This window comes from Myxocyprinus asiaticus, chromosome 29, assembly GCF_019703515.2.
Source record: "Myxocyprinus asiaticus isolate MX2 ecotype Aquarium Trade chromosome 29, UBuf_Myxa_2, whole genome shotgun sequence".
Taxonomy (NCBI): Eukaryota; Metazoa; Chordata; class Actinopteri; order Cypriniformes; family Catostomidae; genus Myxocyprinus; species Myxocyprinus asiaticus.
This window is the reverse complement of record NC_059372.1, coordinates 29,116,790-29,144,297: the sequence shown is the minus strand read 5'-3', so window position 1 is coordinate 29,144,297 and position 27,508 is coordinate 29,116,790. Positions and strand designations below refer to the sequence as shown.

Here is a 27,508-nt window from a genome sequence, read left to right as displayed (position 1 = left end):
GAGATAGTGAATTGGTGGGTTTTTGTTAAATGTGAGCCAAAATCATCACAATTAAAAGAACCAAAGACTTAAACTACTTCAGTCTGTGTGCATTGAATTTATTTAATACACAAGTTTCACAATTTGAGTTGAATTACTGAAATAAATGAACTTTTCCACGACATTCTAATTTATTGAGATGCACCTGTATAATGAATGTGGTTATTGCCATAAAATGTAAATGATAGGTCAACACTCATTGCAGTTCAAAATCAAGACATTGTTCCAAATAATCAATTATACTGGTATTTTACGGAGCACAACACACATTTATCCGGTTTATTCATTGTGTTCAATCCCACATTCTCTAAATTCGTTAATCCATTCGTAACTAAATTACAATTTGAGAAAATTACATGTTAAAAAAGTGACCAGTGTTTTAATACAGCATTCAATTTAAATGAAAACATCTTTCTTCGGTTTCACAACAACCACTATTACCAACAATTCTCCAGTTAGTTATAAAAGTTTAGTTAATAAACTCCTGTCCCTGAGTCTTTTAAATTTCCGTTCATTTCAAGGGGACTTCCTCACAAGCGAAGTAATCCTTTAGTGGTGCCAACAGATGTCTTATGACAGGGACGCTCCAAGACTTCCCCAATACTTTCTGCCTCTGCATGCGGCCCATATTCTTCACATCCGTGTAATGCTTTGGAAATCCAAAGATTCTGCCAAAAGTGCAAGTATAAAAGTCAACATTCACAAAAAAAAAAAATTGTTTTAAAAATGTTGATGAATACTTCATGCAAAAATAAAAACGCTATCATTATTTACTCAAACTTCATGGCATTCAAAACCCATTTAAAGTCGGTATGAAATCAAAACTGACCATTTATTTTCTTAATGCATGTTACTGGTCTTATTGTGAACGATTCATCAATGCACATTTGCTATTTTATAAAGAAAGTTTGTCCTCGTTATCTTTAATCAAAATGTCATAACTTGCTCTTCCGGTGATATGATTAACTTTTCTCTGCTGACCTATGCAAGTTTGCAGTTAAAAATGCAGTTTTAACTCCGCCCCTTAAAGAGCCTGTCAAAACATTGTGATGTTTTACATGCTCGTTTCTCAACGGCTACAGCCTCTTCTTAAGCATAGACCGTGATGTGCTGTGTGCGTTTATGGGCTGGTTATGTATTAAAGGAATAGTTCACCCAAAAAAAAAAATTTGCTGATAATTTACACCCTCAGGCCATCCAAGATGTATCTGAGTTTCTTTCTTCAAAACAGAATTGAAGATTTTTAGAATTTCATTTCAGGCCTCCTCCTCTAAACAATGCAAGTGAATGTACTCCAAATAAAGTTTTTCCGCACCCAAATGATTGATTATTTTTAGAAACAAAACAATACTTATATACTTTTTAACTACAAATGTTTGCTTCTGTACATCTCTGTGACGCCCGCTCATGAGAGGGATGACGTAAGCTCGTTGGTAAGGTCACGCATCACGTGGAGGTGACAGGAAGTTCATCATTGTAATTGGCGATGTAATTGGATATCGACGCCTTACAAAGATCCCGATGCCAATTGCGAACAGACGATGATCGACAATATTGGGAAATGGCAAAACCATGGATCTGGGAAGTCGGCTTTATCCGCACATTGTTTTTGCAATATTCTGATTTTTCGCATTAATTAAATTCACAACTTGAATGGAAACATAGCTACTGCTTGTGTCTGATTCGCCGTTTGTTCAGATTCATGTAGTGCGAGCTGGAACAAGTCTCGTGGAACAAGCGCTTGTAGAGTTTTCACTCTTTTTTTTCTCTGTTTCATTCGTCAGAAAACTTTTTGCAAGAATACTGTAGTCTTTGAGAATGCTGCAAATGATCTCCGATCATCTCAGGACATGCTGTGAGTTTAGTTCACTTTATTTCCACACTGTTAGCATGTATTGTGAACAAAACTCTGCAGGTTCAGTAATGTTTATCTTTGTATTAAAGAAACAATTACGAAAGTGAATAAATCATAAAGTAATACAAAACACGTTCACTTTGCACCTAAAATTAAGTATTATTTTCTTTTGGCAGCATTAATTGTATTACCAAAACGCAATACAAACACATGCGATAAGAACACACATTTGGCAGTATTATTTTGGGAACACAAGGGAATTTATTAGGCTTATTTATTTTGATTATCATTGTCTTTACATATATAATTGTCTTTAGTTCTTAATCTGTAGGCTATTAGTAACTTTCCATCTGTTGTGTTGACGGATGCTTGCATGATGGCAAATTGGAGACAGTAAATATCTGGATTTTGGGAAGTGGTTAAATACGATTTTGTGATCACTTCGTTATTTTAATGCTTTTTTCGTTTAAAGAGCAATTTGAATTTAGAAATGTCTTTTTTGTCTAAATAAATGAAAAAAATCAGTAAAGCAAAAAACTCATGACCCTAAGCAGGTGGGTTGACGATGTAATCAGATATTGTGATATTTAAGGCAATTATCGCTAAAATATTTTATACATATCGACCCCGCCCTAATGCCGACTTCAACTTTCTTCTGAAGAACACAAAAGTTAATAATTTAATGAATGTCCCATTGGCTGAATATCAACTATGGTCTGTTCAACATACAAGTGGTCGTATGCCTTCAGAAGACTTGGTATATGACGCACAAGTTGCGTGGACTATTTTTGACACTTTACAAAGCATTAAAGTGAGTCTATGTACTTCCTTTCTATTGAATTCAGCCAAATGGACATTCATGTGTCATATGTTTTCTGCATATAGGAAGTCATACAGGTTTGGAATGACATGAAGGTAAGTAAATAATTTCAGAATTAATTTTGGGGTATACTAATCCTTTAATAGAAAGAGTAGTAAAATTAAAATGTACTTCTCCATTTCCGTGATCCATATGTGGTCATCTTTTCCTCTCATAGTAACAGGGTAATGTTTGTCATTGGCTCCCTGTTTCAGCGATTTTGGGCGTGTGGTGATAGTGCGAACTTTAACATACTGAAAAACAATAAAAAAAAGTAAATTTAGTAAATTAAAGTAAATTTAGATTATACTATCACAGATATTTTGTAATGACATTACGATTACAATGGACTATGGATTGCATATCTTTAATAAGAAGCTTATAACAAACATTTGCTGTGCGGCCGGCCTCCAGACAATCCTGTAGACATAGTTTATCATTCTGAGAAGGTATGATTGGTCTGGTGAAAAGAGAATACAAGAGTCAATGCTGACTGCTACTGTATTACCTTCATTTAAATGGTTGACTGTATTTTTCACAATGTGTTCAGTTTAATACAAAAATGGCAAAGTCAGGGGGCCTGGGTAGCTCAGTGGTAAAACACTGACACTGGCTACCACCCCTGGAGTTTGCTAGTTCGAATCCCAGGGCGTGCTGAGTGACTCCAGCCAGGTCTCCTAAGCAACCAAATTAGCCCGGTTGCTAGGGAGGGTAGTCACATGGGGTAACCTCCTCGTGGTCACTATAATGTATTTCGTTCTAAGAGGGGCGCGTGGGGAGTTAAGCGTGGATGCCGCGGTGGGTGATGTGAAGCCTCCACGCGTGCTATGTCTCCACGGCAACACGCTCAACAAACCACGTGATAAGATGCGCGGGTTGACGGTCTCAAGACGCGGAGGCAGCTGGGATTCGTCCTCCGCCACCCGGACTGAAGTGAATCACTACGCGACCACGAGGACTTAAAAGCACATTGGGAATTGGGCATTCCAAATTGGGAGAAGAAAAAAAATAAATAAATAAAATTGGCAGAGTCAACACACTTGATTGTATAGATTGAAAAAAAAAGTCCAAACGTGATGGTCTTATCATGAATGTAAATAACATACCTGTTCATGCCAGGTATGTTCCCCCAGAAGTACCTTGCTCTGTGAGCTGGGCTTACTTTCACAGCATCAACAAGGACAGGGTTACACTAAAAACAAACCACACACACTCTTACAGTGACACTACATCACTAGAGAAAAAGATTATTTTATAGTGTGACATCAGGATTCAAGTATTCTGGGAAAAGTCTTATTAGACCTACATATTAGAACATACTGTATCTACTTTTTATATGAACAACTAAACTGCAAAGAGTGTTCATCAAACCCTCTTCTATTCAACATTTCAGACCAGAACACTCACTTCTAGAAAGCGGCAAATGTCCGCTTTATGACTGTTGCTCATGGTCACAACATTCTCAAACAGCCAGAAGAATGGCCGTGGGTCTTCCTCCTTCGGCTTCATAATATTCAGGATCCGATAATATTCGAAAAAGAGCCGTCCAGTGCCCTCTGCAAAAAGTAAACAGAAAACTGGAAGTCAGGGAACACTTCGTAGAAATGGTCAGCATGCAATAAATGAAGCAATTTTGTTCTCATTTATGTTTCATCTTAATATTGTCACTTTAGGTTGAACTATTCCTTACTATTAAAAGAGTGTTTCTGTTTGTGTGGTCTTGCTGTGCCATAGTGTCTTACCAAACAAGCCTTTCCGGGAAGGATTGACTATGGTCAAGTCATTGCAAGGACTTCCACCAATGAGTAAATCAAACGGGCCCCACTTATCAATCTAAAACAATAAAAGAGGTTAAGCTCAGTGTTCTTCATAACTGTAATTAATGCTCAGTATATGGATGTGTTAACAGTCAAACAGAGAATTCTGCAAACACACATGATACTTGGTTATTCTTCGAACATCATCCACATGAGTGATTTTTCCATCGTGGTTGACCATGGAGATGGTAATAGACTCTTCATCGACCTCTGAGGCCACATATTTTTCCACTCTGAAGCCAAGATCTTTCAGAACGAGGTATCCTGAAACAAAAAATGCATTTAAATAAACCACGTACCCAATTTACAGTATGCTGCATGCAATAGACGGCAAGCAATCAAGCAATATCCTAATAGAATTAAGGCCAAAGAATACTTCCGGTCCTTTAATCTGTTTGCCCAAGTGGCATTTCAAGAGTGCTGATATTTGTATCACTTAGTTTATCTGTATACATGGTTTTCCAAATGGTGTTGGGTATTTTGATTCATTACTGATTGTGATAATTTCTGCAGATTACATCTATATGCTAGTAGGTGGCTACAAATGAGTATATCTTTTGTTATGAGTGAGTCACTGAATCATTGATTCAACGTATTTGTGAAATCAGCGCCATTTATGACCGAACAATGGAAGTGAAAGAGAACAATTCATTCACTTAAAAGATTCATCCAAAAACAGATTTGTTTACAAACTAAACCCCACTAGTTTGAAAATCGTGCAGAGAGCATAGTGCTTGTATCGGTGGAGTTACCTGTGGCTATACCATCAAATAAGGAGAGGACTCTGATTGGATGTTGCAGGTTGGCAGAGATTGAGGGGTAAACACGATGGGGCTCCTGCAGAGGACAAAGGTCAGTGGTATTTCTTGAAAAACATTTGGTTCATGGTGAAACTAATACAAATACAAATCAGGAAGGTCATCCAATATTTTTGCAAAGAGATTAATTGTATGAAGTAAAACACTAACAAACTCCATAGCACTATCGTTGGCAAAGAATTCCTGCACACGGACACTCCAGTCTTGTCTAGGCCTCATGGCTCCAAGGCTGTTCTCGGGTGCACACAGGTAACAGATCCATGGGTCCACATTTTTCAGTTTGTTAAATGTCCCCTCGCCTACTAAGATATCCAGACAGTCCACACAGTAGGAGCTAGAAAAAGGAGAGAGATCAAATTGAGGGGAACCACCTACTATGTTAAGCAAATTTATCAACATTATTATATAGGCTAATTGCTGTGGGGCTGCTTAATGTCTGATTCTGCCTGACTACCAATACAAAAATACTTTGCTTCTTCACTGCAATTTTTTTATTTACTTAAACGATCACAAGATGGTAATATATAACTAAATACTACAGTATATAATATATACACTCACCAACCACTTAATTAAAAACACCTGTACACCTACTGTACTTATTCATGCGATTATCTAATCAGCCATCGTGTGGCAGCGGTTCAATGCATAAAATCATGTAGATATGGTCCAGGGGCCGGTTCCACCAGCTATACGTAAGTTACAACTTAGTCTAGTTGTGGCGTAAATGGGCACTAAGTCACAATTTATGCACTACTAAATATTTGAGCGTTGCACCATTAAATTTAGGTAGGACGTAACCCTACATATAAACTAAATATTTACGGAAGCCTCCGACCAGAAGTAACGGATGGAATAAAAAAGTAGACTCACTTAATGACATCAATGAGCTCATGTTTTGGTTGACAGGCTTCAGTCCTTTCGACATATATGATGATGTTAGCATTTACACTCGTTTACATTTATGGGAGAAAACATTATGTAAAAAAAAACATACTTCTTCAGCATGAAACCGATCTAACTGTGCACTTTCCTGTGTACTCTGCCCGGTGTCAAGTTTCAACATAAAGGAAATATATAAGATATTAAAGTGAATAAATGTCTATTTTTCCAGCCTGTTGTATTAGTATTTATTTATTGTCCCTTATTCATTTTAGATACAGTTATTGAATATTTACATAAGCTAAATATATCATTAATGAAATCTTGTTTTATTATGTATCGTAATTTAATGGGGATTTAATTTATTACAGCTGACAGTTACGTGAGCAAACAAGGTTTGAACATCAACCGTAACAAGATCAAACTGAAATGCACGGCTTTTTAACACTTCTGTGTACAAATTTGAAGGCTGTTTATTGGATCAGTACAGGTAAATGTCATAACTACACATTACATTACGGAGAGCTTACAAACTACTAGTTAAGTCTTGCCTTAAGAACAGGTGGTGCAACCAAATTAAGCACTGACTTGGTTACAAACTAACTAGTAGTTACTAAGCCCTTAGTGTGAACTTTACGTCTCAACTTAAGTGAGACCTTATGCACAGCTGGTGCAACCCGGCCCAGGAGCTTCAGTTAATGTTCACATCAACCATCAGAATGGGGGAAAAATGTGATCTCAGTGATTTCGACCATGGCATGATTGTTGGTGCCAGATGGGCTGGTTTGAGTATTTCTGTAACTGCTGATCTCCTGGGATTTTCATGCACAACAGTCTCTAGAATTGACTCAGAATGGTGCCAAAAACAAAAAACAACAGCAGCAGTTCTGTGGACGTAAACGCCTTGTTGATGAGAGAGGTCAACAGAGAATGGCCAGACTGGTTCGAGCTGACAGAAAGGCTACAGTAACTCAGATAACCACTCTGTACAATAGTAGTAGGCATGGCAAAATAGAACCTGATTCAAGATTTGTAAAGGTGACATTTTGGATGCCATCAAATTGCGTCAATAATGTACACTGCGATTTTTCTGTAACGGAGCTGAATGGAACAGAATCCAGATGCATTTTTAAAAGTAGCATTGTAAAATGCAACGCTCATGCTGCAAGACAGTAAGATGCAATGCAACGACTCCTGTCTACATTGACCAGCAACAATTAAAAAAACAGGGCAATCCTCCCTCTGTAGCTTGTTAATCCATCTGATTTATCTGATTGAAGTAGTGAAAATGTGCAAAATGCATATCCCTAAAACATACTTTATCAACAATATCATAAACACACTTACCGACAACAGCTGTCATGGCCACACAGAATAACCTCCATGCCACAACAGCACACAGTGCAGTATGACTGATATCCATCTTCATCATATCGGTACAGCGTCTCAGTGAAATTATACTACACATGACAAAAACACACAGAAACAGCCAACAGACATCATTGATATCAGTTAGTTAAAATGAGTGGTATTAGCAACTACAGAAGAACAGTTCAGTCCTGCACCAAAGGGTGTAGTCTTTCAAACCAATCACTCATAGAAGATTGTTTCCTGCCATTCATAAAGTACCCCCTAGCACGGTCATTATAGTTTTTAAAATTTTATAATTTAGTTTGTATTTTCATTTTATTTTCAATTTGCCCCTTTCAATTTAGTTCTCATTGTTTTTAAATGTTGAAAATGTCTTAAACTCATTTTCAGTGAGTGTTAGTATGTATATAAAGTTTTAGTTGTAGTATTCTAGGGCTGCCACAGTTAATAATATAACTGAAATATGGTTAATGATATTAAATAGCGATTGCCGATACCAATTTTTTCTTTTTGATTCAATACTATCAAGGCCAAAATCACAATACTGACACTTCTATTAAACCAATTTTTTAGTCATTTATAATTATATTTTATTACCATTTTTAGCTGTTTAATATTATATTTTATTGTAACATTTATAAGCCTAAACTACAATTTATTACTTTTTTTTAATATTTATTAACAACAATTACAGAACATAATCAATGTTAACATCATTCAATTTGAGTAAAAACTCTTACTATAAAGTTATAGAACTATTCATGAACTATGCTACTAAAAATAAACAAATGTCACAAACACATTAATAAATGTTATATTTACCTTTGTCATTCACAGTGTGAAGTCCAGATGATGTTTCTCTGTCTCTGTCTTTTAGCATGTTTGTGTGTTAAAATGCGCGAAAGAAAAAATGGTTTATTTCCTATGCAACTATTTGCTAATTATTGTTATTTTTCCCCAATGTGAAGCACATGATAGGAATTAATATTCCATGATATATAAATAATAAATCACTAATTAATAAAAACTTTAAGCATCGATCCTCTTGATACAACATCAGTATAGGAAGTATCGATAGTATACTTAAGGATCATTGCGCCCATCCCAAACATAAAACGCTCTTTTATTGTTATCGCTATCTAGTGGCATTTTCATTGTTAACGAAGGCGGGTTGAAAACATTTAAAATTGTACAATATATTGTGTCAAAAACTAATATTCAAGGTAATTTTTTGTTGTATTTTAGATAGTTTTGGAGTCATGCAAATGTATTTTAGTTTAGTTGCAGTTATATCCAATTGTCTGTTTTTATTTTTATTTCAGTTAATGAAAATGTTTTCATTTAGTTCTCATTAACCATAATAACACTGCAACCTCGCCAGCTCAATTTATGAGTTTACCCTCTTAAAACTCATACAGATGCAATTATTTTTGACAGTCAAAGCGACTCAATCCAGTGACATTGATTGGATTGTTGTGAACTACAAATCTGCAACGTGAGGAACATTTACAAACATACAGTACCTTGCATTTGGAGCACAGGCTGCCTTCAAAGAGTGGGTGGAGGACTTCGACAGGTGCACTCCCACATGATAAACAGAAATCTGTGCGGAAAAACAATTAGGAAGATGAACTGCACTCATTATCATCAGTGCATTAAAAATAGTGCAATTATGTTCATTAAAGGATTTCTTACCTTCAATGTCTTTCTTCTTTTTTAATACTCCATCCACCATTTCATCTGTGAAAACAATTCAATAAAAACCAGGTTACTTACCAGGTTTTGGCTTACCACAATTTCAAAAAGTTAAGTTAAAGCACAAGTTAAATGGTGTACTATGTCCATACGTCTTGTCTGGCTGTTTTGTCTTGACTGGATCTGCATGCTTGGGTCTATATTTTCAATCATTTTCCGGCGTGCATATTTTCTATTAAGGATCTTCACATTCTGCAAGGATCTCAGATTCCATTTAGGATACATGAATTTTCTGTAAACGTCTGTTTTTTTTAGGTTTATCGAGCCATTGCTCAGGTCCAGAGATTCAGAGAGCTTATTCAGAGATACAGTTAAGTGAAATAATTTTTCTGGACTGTCTTGATATTTTTGAGGGTGGTTGACAGAGCCTGTTGTTCCATTCACTGAGTGTGGCACAACAGCCTTCTCTAAAGAAGAAAAGAAAGATTATGATCGTAAATATACAGCAAATTAACTATGGATACAAAACTTCAGATAAATAGTTCACCCAAAAATGAAAATTCTATAATTATTTACTCATTTCAAAACTGTATGCCATTTTTAACCTGTGAAACACGAAAAAAAAAAAAATAATAAAAAAAATAAATAAATATTAAAGATTCTTAACATTGATCTTTTTCATAAAATGACAGTTTTTAGTGACCACGGCCTGTCAAGCTCTCAAATCAAATATGGCACAGGTTGGACAGCATATGGGTTTGACGAATGAATCATATGGACTACTTTTAAGTGCCTTAATAGTGCTTTTTTGTCCTTTTTAAAGTTTGACAGCCCCTGTTCACTATGAACTGTCAATGTATGTAAAAGATGTATTTATGAAGATTTTTTTTTTTTTTTTTTTATGTGTGTGTGTGTATTACTTGGGAAAAAAACAGCATATGGGTTTGTATGAGTATGTAAATGGGAGTAAATAATTAAAGAATTTTCAGAACTTTTCCTATAAGTTTGATACTACAGTCTATGCACTGAAATACAGAACTGAAGCCAAAGAGTCTAATGCATATCTGTTGTATAACTTTGCCTTTTGATTGAGGTCGAAGCCCATCTGAACCTGACGGTTCAAAACCTCTAAAGGCCCATTCCAACATAACCCTTAGCAGCTCGTCCTTAGAGTCTGACTCAGGAGAAAAAAACATTCTACTGCGCTTGCAAGCCACCTAGAAACACAATGTGAAAACCACACAATGAGAGACTTTTCTGTTTTAACAGGTTTTTTTTTTTTCACTTAAAGGAATAATTCATCCAAAAATGATAATTCTCTAATCACTTACACACCCTTATGCGATCTCAAACTCTGCATTCTCCTTAGTGCGTTCACGATTTGAAGCTAGATTACACATTCCTTGCGCTTGACGTATGCGCAGAGTAGGGTTGCTACGGTGTGCGGTGTTACTCGGTACAAGGGACAACACTGGTGAAACATTATGAATGGAACTTCCAATATCAATACAACAGCCTAATGAATAGAATAACCTTAAATAAAGAATAGTTGCCTATTGAAGAGTTTGTGACCCATGATATAACCTAAATAACGCATTGAAAGCCAGATGTTCTTTACCAACTGTAAAAGACCTCTGTTCGGTCGGGAAAGGAGGAAGTTGGGACCCGGATGAGCAGTCAACATAAAGCTTTAATGATACAAATGAACTTCAACATAAGAGACACACACAAATATAACTCTGTGTGCGTGTCTCTCTCTCTCTCTCACTGGCGTCTCCGGCTCCCCTTTATCTCTCTATCCCGCTGATTAGGTGACTCACGGCCTAGCCACGCCCTCCTCCTCATCACACTCCTCCACTGCCCGATTCAGGCCGGGGCGCCATCCGGACTAGCTTACTCCCCCATCTCTGGAGGGGAGACGCTGCCCTTCCGGTCGTTCCGCCACCCGATGGTCCTCCCCGCCTCCTGGGAACCTGGGGAGAGACAAGGGGAGGGAGAGGGTAGAGACAGAGAAAAACTGGGTCGCCGGTCCCAAACACGCCGTCCACTGGTCCTCAGCCACTCTGCCCCCTGGCAGACGGCAGCGGTTCCTCCGCGACCCGGCAGGCGGCAGCGGGTCCTCTGTCCCCTGGCGGCTGGCAATGGCTCCTTCGCTTCCTGATGGACGGCAGCGACCCCTCCGTCCCCTGGAGGGCGGCAACGGCTCCTCTGCCCTCTGGCAGATGGCAGCGGCGAGTTCTCCCGGACAGCGTGCTCTTCTTCCATCCCGGGATTCGGCACCAAATGTAAAAGACCTTTGTTCAGTCGGGAAAGGAGGAAGCTGGGTCCCGGCTGAGCAGTCAACAAAGTTTTAATGATACAAATTAACTGGGGCCTGGGTAGCTCAGCGAGTATCGACGCTGACTACCACTCCTGGAGTCACGAGTTCAAATCCAGGGTGTGCTGAGTGACTCCAGCCAGGAATAGCATGAGCCTCCACATGTGGAGTCTTCGCGGTGTCATGCACAACAAGCCACGTGATAAGATGCGTGGACTGACGGTCTCAGAAGCGGAGGCAACTGAAACTTGTCCTCCGCCACCCGGATTGAGGTGAGTAACTGCGCCACCAAGAGGACCTAAGTAGTGGGAATTGGGCATTCCAAATCGGGAGAAAAGGGGATAAATAAAAAGAAAGAAAGAAAAGATACAAATTAACTTCAACATAACATAAAAGACACACACAAACATCTGTTTGAGAGCTCTGTGTGTCTCTCTCTCTCACTGGCGTCTCCGGCTCCCCTTTATCCCTCTCTCCCGCTGATTAGGTGACTCCACGCCAGCCATGCACCCTCACGGCCCAGCCACGCCCTCCTCCTCGTCACACCAACATATCAAATTACACTGGCAGCAAAGTACACGCACTGACAGAAGACGTTTAATTGCAGGTAGCGACTATAATATTTTTTACATGTATAATATGTTTACATGTATAATTGTTTTTAGATCTTAATATGTATTCATAATTTTCTGCCTGTCGTCATAGACAGATACTTGCCTGACGGTAAATGGAAAGGTGGTTATATATGTTTTTTTGTTTTTTTTTATAAAAATATCTTGAACATATTTCTTGCTTATCGCCCAGCCCTAGGAGGGAACAAAACTAATTTATTCAAATACATTCAAAGTCATTACCCTGTCAATTCCCGAAGCAGCTAAACTGGGTCATGGGATGAAAGGTAATAAAACACCAACATTAAACCTGCAACAACCCACAATAAGTTATGTATTTGCCCAGACAACGAAATACTCGACCGATAGCCCATGATGGAGAAAATGCACGGATGAAGTAGGTTTGTTGCCAAAGAGAAGTTGCCCTTCACAACTGTTGAAAAGCCATCTTTCAGAAATTTGAACAACATAAATTTTATTTGCAAATTTTTTTCAATTTCATTTTAATTTTTAGTTAAAATAAATACAAAATTAAGTTCAAAGTTTGAAATCAAGCTGCCTTGCATTATTGTGTAGGCTATTGCTTAACGAAAATTACCCCATAGTACCACTTAGTGTCCAACCAGCGGTAATACCGGTGTTAGTCGGTTTGAACATGAACACCGCACCGTTGTGAAAATTATGATATCGTGGCAAGTCTAGCACAGAGCGCTGTGCAGGTGCTCTACGCATGCGTCAAGTGCAAGGAAGTGTCATGATCACGATGGAGACTGCAGATGTCAAGATTTTTTGTGAAAAATGAAATACATTTTGGTCCTTTTCTCACCTAAAAATGATCGTATCGCTTTAGAAGACATGGATGAAGCATTTTTGGAGCTTGAAATTGTTGGACTAAATTTAATTTCATCTTAGACAAAAACACCTCATATCTTCATCAAAATAACTTTGTGTTACACAGAAGACAGAAAGTCATAAGAGTTTGAGACAGCATAAAAGGTAAATAAATGATGAGAGAATTCTCATTTTTGGGTAAACCATTCCTTTCACATGCGTTCTTGCATTACTCTGGCAGTAACAAACTACAGTACTTAAAGGGCTCATAGTGATCTCTTTAATAAAGAGCCAGTTTCAAGAATTCACGATTCCCAAAGAAGTCTAAAATTAGGTGTAAACTTGGACTGCTTTACAGTACCAAACTGTAATCCCAGATGAAGATATAAACTAGATACTGGTAATCGAACTTTAGGGCACTAAAAATGGTGAAAGCAAAGCAAAATTTGCATTACCTGCAGAGAGCTGAAGATTGCTTCTTTATACATAGTTACTGTGGCAAAGGAATTGGAACAGAAGCACTTGACAAATGAAGAAAATGGCTGGAGATTGTCTGAATGGATCTGCAATAGAAAACAACAGGACGTTTTATCTTTCTATCTGGAAAGTAATAACACAAAAGCAAGTAAATAATGGTAAAGTTTCACTGGCAGATTTTCAGTCATTAGCTTTGTTTACATAGTTGCTGGGTGAAGTTAATCCATGTATCGCATCCAAATTTAGTATATTATGTATATGTTCTTCCGGTGCTCCTGGTTTTATTTTGGCGAGCTTCATGTGACTGGGATTTGTAAATATGTCAGAGGCAGTTATTTTATTTGTCACCCCTCTACTATTCTTAATCAGTATGCGTTTATGTGGCATATTACCAGAGGAAGGTGAGATTAAAAAATAAATAAATAAATAAATAAATAAAAAAAATGGTATGTGTGATATCCCGGACCAAAATCAAGTTGTTTCGAGTTAGCTAGTTAGACACCGCCTTAAAACTCTGCATAATCATCCATAGACACTCTGTTTGTACCTCTGACACCATCTTGTTTCCAAAGAAAACCACTTTACGCATGGAGCCACAGGGGCTCACACTGTCCCAGCTCTGAACCAGTCCAGGCCAGAGACCAAGGCCCTCAATCTGCCCCCAAACCATCTCACCAACTGTGAAACCGTCCTAATGGGGAAAACACAGCAACTGTTGGATGGCGAGTCTGAATTTTAATCACACATATTAGTGCAACTACAGTATACAGAAGTAATAAAAAATATTTTTAATTTTGGAGATGTTAAAGGACTTACCTGGTCTGTTTTCTCTATGTTATGTGTTGAGGAGATATTTCCTTTCTCTTTCTGGCAAAAAATAAAAAGCAATGTGTTCAATCAACATATCCATAAATGAACTAAACCTTAACTAGAACTGAATAGACATTCACCTCTTGATCTACAGTATTAGTCGATATGACATCATCATCACTATTGTTGTACTCGTCGTCATCATCATCAGTGGTACCATCATCACCATCATCATCATCATCTATGACTACGGACACATATGGGTGATCCTCTGAAATTAAACAAATGCAAAAACAAAAGCAGTTTAACTTAAGCCCTGTCGCAATACTGCGGAATTGTGCACTGTAAAAATCATTCTAACATCTTTGTTCACAACCATTTTAATTGTAACATTAATTTCTACTCGATTTTAAGAGTTTTCAGAGTTTCAACTCAATTTTCTTCAACAGTAAATAAAGTAGTTGATAAAAAGACGAATCACTGCACGATGTGACTCTGGCACTATTCTGATTTTACTTAAAAATTTAAGGCAGCAATTAAAATTTTTACAGTGTACAAAGGAAAAAAAAACTAATAAATTTGGATAGGGCCTAAAACCTTTTGTATTATTTTCGCTGTCTGTGTCTGATTCACAAGAGATTGGTGCAATGTCGTCCACGTCCATTGGCGCGTCCATTGGCACGTCCTCCACTTCTGTCAGGTCAGTGACATCTGAGAATCAAAAGAGTGGTAAAAAGCACTATAAAATGACATCAGCTCCTCACATATTCCAATTTTTGTGTTGTAATGCTTTAAAGAAATAACTTGTCTACAATGAGTCATGTATCTGTTGTGTCTCATTACCAGATAGGACGCTCCCCTGAGTTTCTGGGCTAAAATGTGATGGAGCACTTTTATATGAGCTGCTGTCTGTGACATCATCCTCTGCAACATCCTTCTCCTCACGGTCCTCTATTTTTCCCTCCTTAAAGTTGTTAGTGTGCTGAAACAGCTGAGATACAACCAATGACACAAATACAATAAAATACTTTTAAAACTAGGCCCAAACTTCTTTATTATTTCACACACTCATATAAAAAATAAATAAATAAATAAAACATGCAGTCACTGTCCCAGATTATGAAATTTCTTAGTAAGTGTTGTCGAACACTGTTTAAAGATCATATAGGAATGTTCTGGGTTCAAACCAAGTTAAGCTCTTTTGATAGCATATGTGGTAGTCTCAACTTCAGACGGTACGCCCACGGACTGCCCACAGTGAAATAAAATCTTTTAAAGATATTCAGAGTTTTGTTTGAGACATGTTGCAGAAAGTAAAGCGGATATCCACGAGCATAACTGCATATTCTGCTTTGTTTACTTACTTATTTGAAATTCTGTGATGAGGTTTTGTGAGCTGTACTTGCATTCTCTACACATTTTCTGCTATTTGCCTGTGATTTTTTTGTGCATTTATTTGCGGAGACTGACACATCATTATATAAATAATTTATTTCCCCATGTCTGTCTTTTCTGATGGTATGATATACACTGGCGGCCAAAAGTTTGTAAAATGTACAGATTTAGCTGTTTCTGAAGGAAATTGGTACATTAATTCACCAACGTGGCATTCAACTGATCACAAAGTATAGTCAGGACATTACTGATGTAAAAAACCGCACCATCACTATTTGAAGAAAGTCATTTTTGATCCCCATTTCCAGCAGCCATCACTCCAACACCTTATCCTTGAGTAATCAGGCTAAATTGCTAATTTGGTGCTAGAAAATCACTTGCCATTATATCACAGGCATGTCTTAAGGTCAATATTAGGTCAAAAATGGCAAAAAAGAAACAGCTTTCTCTATAAATTCGTCAGTCAATCATTGTTTTGAGGAATGAAGGCTATACAATGCTTAAAAATGTCAAAAAACTGAAGATTTCATACAAAGGTGTACACTACAGTCTTCAAAGACAAAGGACAACTGGCTCAAACAAGGACAGAAAGAGATGTGGAAGGCCCAGATGTAACTAAACAAGAGGATAAGTACATCAGAGTTTCTAGTTTGAGAAATAGATGCCTCACATGTCCTCAGCTGACAGCTTCATTGAATTCTACCCGCTCACCACCAGTTTCATGTACAACAGTAAAAAGTAGACTCAGACTCATCTTTTTGATGAGAACTCTTTGGAGTAGTTTAAGAAGTTCTGAATTTTTTTTTTTCAAATTGTAATAGTAATTTTCAAGTTATTAATGTCCTGACTATACATTGTGATCAGTCGAATGCCACTCTGGTGAATAAAAGTAAAAATTTCTTTCCATAAGAGCAAAATCTGTACATTATTTCAAACTTTTGGCCGCCAGTGTATCTTTGATAACCCCGCCCCTAAACTGCATGTAATGACAAAACCGACTACGACTGACTGCTTTATATGTCAGTTAGAGGGCTTTTCCTGTCTAAGTGGGCGGTTATTGGCCAATTTAAGCTGCTATATGGTCTAGATTTCTGCCGTTTTAGTCAAAGATCTGGCTACGCGAGACTACATATGTGGTGTGTAATGTTGATGTGACGCAACCCTCAGTTTGTAAAAACAAATGTGTCACCATGACATCATCGTCCCATGTCTGTCTTGTGTTTTGTTGTCTGTCTTCGTGTGAGCACATGGTTTCGGTTGTATTTCCTGCCGTGTGCTCTTCGGTCTGTCTTGTTTCATGTCGGGAGCACGGTGTCTGGATCCTGACTTCCTGTCTGGTTCGGTTTCGGTCTGTGTCGGGAAATGTGAAGTTTGTATTTTCTCCTTTTTGCATAGAAATGTGTGTTAGCTATTAATTAGTCTAAAATAAATCATCCTTTTAGTGGCTTATACATTATTGATGTAATTCCTGAGGGTGGATTTTTTATCAATGTAAACAGTCCCTTCCTGGTTTTGTTGCACGTATCATATGAAAGTTAATGAGTCTACTGGCTTTGCATGGTCATGACACGAGTCATAACCATGTCATTCCTTTATGTGTAAAACACACCTCCTTTCTATTTAAATTATGGTCATTATAGATAGTGCTTCAGTCACAAAACTATTTGCCTGGCACAATAAAAATTGCACTATTAAAATGAATTGTATTGTAAGAGATTTTTCAATCATGGCAGTCGTAAAACATCAAATAAAAATCAGATGATGGAGAGAAGTGTTATAGCTTACTATAAAATAATACATTTTATTTATATAGCGCCTTTCTAATACTCAAGGTATTAGACACACAATGTAGTCAAGGGCACTTGAGAAAGTCCAGTATCGCATAGCAGTCATAGTGCGCATGAGTCAACGGCCTGTATTCGAGCACATAGTCAAATGGAGTATACTTTGAAAGGTGGACCGTTCGACTGAACGCATACTCTAAATTATATATTTAACGAATATAACTTATATAACGAAATATATTTTGGGCTTTAACACAATTCTTATAAGTCAAAATAATAGTCTGTGGTAATCAACAGCAAGCCTATCATTCTTTTAAAATATGCTTTGTGGGCAAAGTATCCTAAAGCAATCAAGCTGCTCATACATGAGTGACTCACCTGCTCAAAAATGATCTCTTTTTTCAAAGTTTTTGGCAGCGCCAACAGGCTAAGGATTAATTTTCCAAATCTGGATGTCCTTCCCATAATCCTCAGCTCATTCTTCCAGTACTGCTCCATCAACTGGTCAGCTGAGTGTGTGTCACCCCCATCAATGAACTGGTACTCCAAAAACTCATCTGTCAGCAAGCTGACTTTCTCAGGGCTTGAGCAAACTCCAAAACAGACACCTAAATCTTGAACTACTTTGCCAGTCACCTCAAGCTTGTTCCCCGGACTCAAAACTAAAGACAAGTTTCTCTGAGTGGAGTATGGAAAGGGTAAACGTGCGACAATACTAAGAGTAACAGTTGTGTAGAAGGAGATGATGGACCTATGGAAGCTCTCCAAGTAGTCGGTCAGCTTCGCAGAATTCTGCAGAAGAAAGTTGTCCGCTTCACTGCCAACTTCAACCTCTCCTCTAGGTAAATGTCCCACTGTTTCCTTCACGAGCGAGGCCTTTCCTCTCCGAAGAAAATACTCTGCTGCTCCAGGTCTGAGGAAGCTCTTTGTGTAGACTTTCAGTAACTGAGAAGCATCTTGGAGGAGCTGTGTGACACTGACACCTTGGTCAAAACTCTCCTGAAAATCACAAAGGGGCTGCAAAGCATGACTGAGAAACAGGAAGTTAAGTCTTACTTTAGGATTCCTAAGAAGACAGATTGCTTGTTTATCGATACTGTTCTCCTGACATCCAAAGTATTTCTCAATGTCCGACCAAGCTGTAGTCATTTTATGGATTATTCTCCAGAAGAGAGAGCACTGAGATGTTAAGAGTTCATTCAATTTTGACCCTTCAACATCTTCAAGCACACTTTTTAAAGCATCTGGGAAACATGGAAAGTGTTTGTAGATCTCTGTGATGAGATTCTCAATCAGGCCTGAAAACTCCATTTCCATGACACCACTGTGACACACTTTTCCTGCTATATCTGTAAGTCCACATAAAGACACAATATCAGGTTTAAACCGCTTCAAACCTGAGGGAAGATTTTCATGATCTGGGAAATTTGAATAAATTATGGCCATGTTTATTAACGGTATTTTGAACTTCTCAAGGATCTCTACAATGCAGGTACAGATGGCATTAGCAGTCTCTTCTTTTGGTTGAAAGACATCAATCAGTCTGATCTTGTTTTCCCCAGTAGTTCTGTCAAAGAAGCCCAGCAAGATCACACAGGCATCCTCCTTGTCCTCGAGCTCCACTCCATGGTATAAATAAAGGCAATATGGAGTCTGACTGCAAACATCTGCAACATTTTCTAGGTATCTCTTGCCTAATACTAGCCTGACCATGCTGTTGGCAATGTTTGAGCCAGCATCAGATGAGGTTGATGGACAATACTTTCTGATGAAATGCACTATGGTTGGGCTGCAGGAGAAAGAACACAAGGATTCAGCATCTCTTTCCTCCTTAGCTTTTGTCATGTTCTGGGATGAAGTTTTTGTGTCTGCGACACTGTAGAGTCTTGAAGTATGTTTCTCCATCTTTGCCATCAATATAAGAAAGAAAAAAAGCCAGCAAAGATCATAAGACCAACAATAATTTTTCATTGTGCTAGTCAATAAAAATAAAATAAAAGTAGACACCTACACGTTTCCAACTCAGGGCTTGACTTTAATGATCCTGCTTTCTGTTCACCACAACCCTCCTGAGGATTGTACTTCTGCCCCACAGAATTGTGATTATAAAACACTTTGAACCATGTAAGCAAATCTAATGTTTTCAGGTTGTCTCCATTCACCAACAATTTCAGCTCTTGTTCCTATAAAAGGAGGAAACCTATTTTGACAATAATGCATTTCCATATCATCATCATCATCATCATCATCATCATCTAGTACAGGGGTCGGCAACCTATGGCATGCGTGCCAGCATTGGCACTCGGAGGAGTAATCACTGGCACGGCAGCAATGGCGAAAGAAGAGTAGACTCTTTTATTTATATAAATTCCGCACCTGCATTCCAATCTACATCATGATGTTATCCTTCCTCATGATCACGCAGCGTGTTTTCATGAGCTGAACGGGAGGCTAAACAAAAAGATAAAATATGACGAGACTGCAGTATACCCAACAGATTCGTGCAGCGTACAAGCACTTCGCACTTCGGTTATTTGCGCAAGTAAACGCGCCCACTTTGCTTCGGTCAGGTTGCGTGGAAGACGTGTTTCATTTGCTTCTTTTTGCTTTCAGAACAACACGTTGTGTAATAAGGAAAAAGTAACAAGGAAATATTAATTCTTGAGATTTCGCGTACAGGTACACCCTCCTTCAACCATGGTCACACACTCAAAATTACATTAAACGATTAAAAGAGAAAACATATACCCACATCATGGCGTTAAAAAAAAATCTGTGTCTTTTCAAAATATAAATTAAACCTGGAAATAAAGTTTTAGGATTTAGGCACAGCCATTGACCAGGAAAATAAAAAAATAGCACTCCATGTCAAAAAGGTTGCTGATCCCTGATCTAGTAAAAAAAAAAAAAAACAATGCAAATTGTTGATTAGTTTATTTGCACATTAAATCTAACTAATCTAGTTTTATCTCATAAATCGACAAAAACTGACTTTCTTAATTTGCTCCTTGTTGAAGCTTGTAGTTGTTCAGGATGTCTGTATCCACTTTTGCTTCCAACCTTACTTCATACATGTTGATAGATCCAGGACGAATTTTGTTCATCAACTGGCAAAATGCAGCACCTGAAAAAACACCATGCAGACACACGACTTAAAAGTCTGTTTCATTTTATATCTGTCAAGTCTCAAACACAAAAATGAATTACAATATTTGCTATTCCCTGGTTTAAATGATAAAAATAGTAAACAACAAAGTATATTGTCGGACAGTCTTTTCCATCTGCATTAAAATTTGACAAACATTAGCCACATTTCCACTATTGGGCCAGTGCCAGCTGAGGCCAATAGTCTCTAACCTCGAGACATTTTACATTTCCATTTATTCATTTGACAGACGCTTTTATCCAAAACGACTTACAAAATCAGGAAGGATACAATATAAGCGATTCAATTCGGGGAAGGTTGTTCCGCTAACGAGGTACAGAGAAGCCGAAAGTCCAGGAAAGTGATTTGGAGACCAAAATTGATCTGCATTTCCACCATCGGTCCAATAGCCCTGCATTGTTGCCCTAAAACCCGCCCTTAATACGCTTCCCTGGTGACAACACCAAACACCTTGCCCATTTCACAAGCAAGAGGGAAACTCAGGCTGAGGTATCAGATTCTGGAGACTAGCTATCCCTCGAAATGGACATGGTGGAGACTGAAGCTGCTGTTTGTTTGCTTATTTTGGTCTTTGCTTGGTGGAGAACGAGACCTGACTCAGCAAAAATCAGCCTTTAACTCTGACCCCACCTCAATCCCCAGTTGGCCTTCTTTGGCCCAAGGGTAATCGGTGGGCCAAAGGCGCTTGGCCGTTGGCCTCAAGGAGGCACGAAAAAGCCCCGGATGTGACAGTGGGAATGCAACTGGCCCTGGAACATACTAGAACGCCCTCATTTGGCCCGTTAGAGGAAGCACATCTAATGAAGTTTTATAATTACTCAAACATGCGTTTTATAGAAAAATATAACATTCAAAAACCAACTTCAAAATAAATAAAAGGTTAACAGCAGTCAGTAACATGACTGGTATAACCAATTCAAATGTTTTAATTAGCTGGAGAACAAAAGTACCTGAACAGGTCTGCTCCACATCACTGAATGTGGTCTTCAGTAGGGGACTGTGTTTCTCATTCTCTCCAACTACAGTCTCCACTATTTTCCATAACCTGAGTTAAATTGGAAGTAATATATTAGTCTCAAAATTATAATAAAATATTAGTAAAAGATAAGTGTGAGAGAAGCTTCCTATCAATAATACACACATAAAGACAGCATAACATATGTAATACCAACTCTTAAGACTCAAGTTTAAAAAGTAACACTGTATCCAACCCACAGACCACATTATGCACTAAATTTGGTTGTATTCATTCAACAAAATGGAAGAAAAACAAACAGTTTAAAAGGAAAAGCAAAAGACCAAAAACGTTTCTTCTTCAGTGGAAGTACCTCAGATCATGGAATCCTTAGGTCTGGATAAATATATCCAGTATTAAAAAAAGCAATGTTTGGAATAGTCTGGCATTTCTGAATGTGATATCGTGCCTTCTGCATATGCCCACGTGAACCCCTCAATTTACCACGAAAATTTAAACAGAGGAAATAGCTGCTCGGACCAATGAAGAGAGAAAGAGAGAGCGGCTTCCCCTCAGCCATTTCTCATCATTGCACGGTGCAGGACGGGAGACAAACAGACACAAGCTAATTTCTTCTAAACGTGCTATTTTTCTGCTTCATTGATAGCTGAAAATGTGTATCTGAATTTTATTCCGTTCATTCAGCATAATACCCTTTTAAACACGTTAAGGTAACAAGAAAGTGTTTAGGGAAATTGTTTATATTTTATGAATTTACATTCTATTTTTGAGTTTGTTTGTCTATCAGATGAGATGGTGTAATTATTTTTTTATCCTTACTGTGTTAATCGTTAAAATGTCTTGCATATTAATTATATGAGGCACTTCGAGAACAAAAAAGTTATAATGCTAGCTGTGTATAAAGTCCTTAGTAACCTATTTTTAAAGTCTGTACAAAAGCAGCAATCATTTTGAATGCACCCAGGTTCATGTAAATGGTCCTTCTATTGAAAACAACACTGTCCACACTTTTAGTCTGTATATGAGTGTGTGTCTATCCATAGAAACTACCCAGAGGCGATTCCAGGGACCACCTATTTACATTCATGATATAAATATTACAGTAAAAACATTACATTTAGTAAACTAGGACTTACCACAGAGTCGTTTTGGTCGTCGATCCTCCCTCTAGCGATCCCGCGTTTTCCGCAGACCGTCGCGATTGGTCGGTTCCACGTGGGGAGGTCAATCGCTCTGAAATCCCAAAACGGACCAGAAGAAACCATTCCGTATGTGGATGAATACATTTGACCGATACATTCGCATTTATTTTCTGCTGACTACGGCTTTTATTGTAATATCAATGGCGTTAACATTTCCCGCGTCTTAACACCCTTTCCGGTTTATTCGTAACGGACCGCCATAGACCTTTTTCACACTCCGGGTTTTGGAACGCGGAAGTTCAAAGGATGCAGGTTAAACTTCGACAGCGGTGAATGGGAGATCACAGCAAATATTATTTTCACTTACGCATTTGCTCCAAGAGCAAAATAAATAATCCACAGTTACGTTTGAATGACTTTCCAGAAGAGGAAAAAAAATAGAGAGCGGTGGATTTAGACATTCAGATGGGATAAGATGCCAAATTTACTGTCACTCTCTCAGCAGCTGCAATATAAACCCCCTCGCAGCTGTGGTAATTCATTTTTTAAAACTAATTCCAGGGTAATATAACACAAAGCATAAACTTGCACTCAATATTTAAAAAAAATATCATATAAAAAAAGTTTGCTAGATTTACGCTGCTAAATAAGGCGGAAACACGTCATCACAGTCTGTGAAAAAGGTCTATTTGAAGAAGAAATAAGAAAAAAACAAAAAACGAGCCAGAGATTATTTAGTAGAGATAGGCCACTTCTATTTAAATTAATGCGAGAAATTGGAACGCGCGCACAACAGTCAACGGATGTAGAAAGAAAGTCCCGCCTTACAGTTAAAAGAGCCAATCACCTTTTAGATACATACATCACCTATCAATAAACTCTAGAACGCGCATTAGCTAAACAAGCCAGGAAAATTTCACTTTTTTAGCATAATATGAGGTTAAGAATCACAATTTATGATACCAGTATTGTCAGATTTTATTGCTGATTTGAAATTTGTTCTTTGATCGTAATCTTGACCAACATTATTTGAGATTTTGGTCTTTCTCTATTCAAGTAGATAGGAGCTGCAATGGCATGCCTGGAAATAACCTCCTGAGAGCGTTCCAAAGATGACCGAAATAATTAATTAAGTAATTACAGCCCCTAACCACATCCTCCACATTGTTAGCAATAAACTGAGTTAATATGCGTTATTAATAAAAATTGTATATCCTTTATTATATGCTAAAATAAGAACTTTCCTGACCCATGACTTATTAAAATAAAATACTATATTAAAATACATCATTTATATGTAAAAAATATATTGATTTTAATTTTTTCGATTATTACCCACCGTAGGCAAATTGTCCAACTTATATCAATATTAAATTGCGATCTGGAACGATTTCACAGTGAAGACATCTGACCAGCTTAAATATGGGAGGCATCATTTTATCTTTAAATACGGGACGACCCCGTATTTTATGGGTCGGGTGGCAACCCTAAATCCTTTGGAATGTAATTAACAAGAAAATAAGGATGTTTTACTGGCTCACTAAACATCACTGTACAACATTCACTGGTAGTGAATGTTATATAAGCGATTAAAACGCAAATACTTAGAACGAATAAACCGGTGTTGACTCTAGCACACAAACATATTCATGAACCTACATCTGTTAATAGAGCTGTTCAGCTTGAAGTCTAATTCGCCATGGGTTCCCTCTGGATTTTCCTATGTGTTTTTATAATGGGGTTTTTGTACTTATGAGTAAAATAAGGTATGTGGTAAAAAAATAAATAAAAAATACTTGACAAAATGTGGACATTTTGTTCTACAACATAAATTACACACTTTCATACATCAAACGTGAATTTTGAAGCCGTATTGAATTACATACTTTAAAATACACACACGGCGGCTTCAAAATTCACGTTTGAGTTATGAAAGTGTGTAATTTATGTTGTAGAACAGAGGGAACACATGGTGAATTAGACTTCCGTGTTCGCCTACAAATTGAGGTCAAGGCTGACTTGGACTGTGGAAAGACAGGACATTATAAACAATCTTGCCTCTAAAAGTGTAAACCATTACTGTGTTATAATTAAAGCAGTGTAAAATATTTACTGCATAGTATTCAGTGGGCAAAACGTTAGGATGAATTCAGGTACACTGACAATATGGGAAAAAATTGACAGAATTTGTCTGAATTCACCCTAATATTTCATTACAAACACACCCAGACATTTTATAGCAACGGGAGTGTTTTTATTGGTAACAATCACATGAAATGTGTACAGAATAATGAAATATACTTTTAAACAAGTCAGTAGCCTATAAAAAAAAAAAAAATTCAATATTACAAAAATAAAACTTTGCATTGCTTTAACATTTTTACACAATTCTGCAGTCATCATATCATTTAACACTGCCCAAACACATCACAAACAGTTGTTGTTGTTTTTTGGATCATGTGTTAAAATAGTTAAGCTTCCCAACATTCTATAAATTCAACAGTCAAACAAAGTATCTGTTCATGATTTAGGACACATTTTTTGTCTGTCTGCCCTGTTTTAGTATTGTTTTGCTCTGTAAACATGTGCTAGACAGACACTTACAACTTCTAAAAACATTATGTTTCATTCATTGCACTGCAGCCGATAGTGCCACAGTCATAGGCGTTGCTAGACCCTATTTAGGAGGGCTTCAGTCCCCCTAAAATTCATCTCAGCCCCCCTAAAAATCTGTGACTTTGCAATCTGCACCCAATTGTTTTAAAAAGTGGCAGCCACAATGCTGCACTTGTTTGAAGCACGTGACTGCTTTGGTGGCTTTTCCTACTTGTCAAGACTGATTAAAGCGTGAGCCAACAGCATTGGAGTGCGGGCTGTGAAGGAGCATATTGTTGGTTTGACACACTGAATGAACGCCCCATTTCCTCATTCGATTCGTGAACGAGCAAGGATCAGCATCTTTTGTTCGATTGAAGGAGAGGTGGAGTGATGTTGTTTGTTTAGTTCGGTAATCTCGTTTAACAAGGAGAGAAAGAGCTGGATGAATTGAGAGTAAAAGTTGTTGGGTTTCCATCCAAAATGTTGAAAAAATTTTAAGCGCATTTCTAAAAATTTTACTTAAGAAAATACAAATTGTTGCGCATTTCCATCCACTACGTAATATGCATTATCATGAGGGAGCCGCCTCGTCATGATGGAGCAGCTGAAAGACCTCTCCCATCTTTGGGGACTGTTTTATTTGCATGACTGGATTAAGTATCTAATTTTATTAAATGCATCCACGAGACACTGCAGAATAAGTGTAATATCTGACATAATGTGGGCTGAAATAGCTGCGATGCCCACACACCACCAGTCTCTGCATACCTGTGAGTGCCCGCTCTCAAAACTGTTCTGGTGGATTGTGATGGCCCACTTTATCAACCAGTTGTGGGTCAAACACTTCAGATGTCAAGCGCTATGTTCAAAGAATTGTGTGCCTAGGTCAGACCATTCGGTGGGCTAGTCATATCAAGCTATCGCACACACATAACACATGCACGAATGGTCAAAACGTCATCGTTTTGCAAATAAACCATTTCCATCACTTTCCATCACCGATCATCGTGTTTCGTGTTACAAATTTAAGATGGTAGGCCTACTAACACAAATAATGCGCGAGTGACTGATTCAAAAATCACTAACTAGGAAGCCAGAGGTTGCAAACCTGTAAAATGATATGCTTTTTGTTGTCATTTGTGGGGAAAATGTGTATGATGCTTAAATCCTCTGCTGAAGTCTCTTAGTAGACATGCAGATTTTAATCAAGTATAATTAAACTTATTTCGGTCGTGAACAATGTGCTTTATCAGTGGTTTAATGACTCACTCAAAACAAATGAAAGACATTCATTTTTTGCCATCTACTGTCGTAAAATGTAATTTATTAAAATAGTTAAACGAATAGGTCAACAAATCTGAACTAATCTTTTTATTTGATTTTATACCTTTATTATACCAGGGTAGTCTATTAAAATTAAAATCTCTATTTGGTGTGACTTTCACCTTTTGAATTAATTGAAAAGAGTCAAAAGATTTAATGACATACAGAGAATTCACTCCACTAAGGAATGATAAAGGTAAATGTGACATTGATTGCAATAATAGGTTTTTGTGTTGTTTGATATAACTTTAATCTATACAAGTTGCGAAATTATTGATTTTCTATAATAATAAAAAAATGTGCTAAAATTAAAAAAAATAACATTATTTGAATTGTCTTTTAAATTGTTTCAGGTTTTTTAAATAACTTTATAAATGTATTTATTATAGAAATTCTTTAAATCATAATTTTTGCTGGATTACAAGGTTTACGGCGTCATGGCACACAGAAAAGGTTAGTCACACTAAAATCATGTTAACACACATATTGTTTATGTCTTGTGACCATACTTCTAAAACGGATTTTAGCATTTATGGATTGGCCCCATTCAGTTCCATTGTAAGTGCCTCACTGTAACCCAGATTTTTGCCTTTTTTAAAGAAAAGGAGGGACAAGTCGAATATAGATTTTTGTGGTAATCAACATTATGCCACAAATGCTGTCGATTAAGCTTGTGTAAGATATATCATCTAGATGCAATGGGACAAATCAGTGATGTGACCTGGGGTCCTTGGGTGTTTCA

At 37.5% G+C, this 27,508-nt stretch overlaps 1 protein-coding gene across 1 annotated transcript; it reads right to left on the bottom strand.

The window, feature by feature from the left end:
- Positions 1 to 82: 82 nt before the first annotated feature.
- Positions 83 to 21,772, bottom strand: LOC127420365 (DNA (cytosine-5)-methyltransferase 3B-like). Its single transcript, XM_051662584.1, has 24 exons — positions 21,678 to 21,772; positions 20,554 to 20,685; positions 19,573 to 19,744; positions 17,940 to 19,466; positions 15,226 to 15,373; positions 14,980 to 15,093; positions 14,523 to 14,653; positions 14,389 to 14,439; positions 14,120 to 14,263; positions 13,551 to 13,658; positions 10,413 to 10,553; positions 9,489 to 9,798; positions 9,337 to 9,381; positions 9,165 to 9,244; positions 7,618 to 7,730; positions 5,539 to 5,722; positions 5,323 to 5,407; positions 4,689 to 4,834; positions 4,496 to 4,586; positions 4,161 to 4,309; positions 3,860 to 3,945; positions 3,144 to 3,213; positions 2,886 to 3,007; positions 83 to 707 (listed from the first exon to the last, which is right to left on the bottom strand). Exons 4-24 carry the CDS (start codon positions 19,464 to 19,466, stop codon positions 551 to 553), a joined length of 4,002 nt encoding a protein of 1,333 aa, XP_051518544.1. The 5' UTR covers positions 19,573 to 19,744; positions 20,554 to 20,685; positions 21,678 to 21,772; the 3' UTR covers positions 83 to 550.
- Positions 21,773 to 27,508: the final 5,736 nt, after the last annotated feature.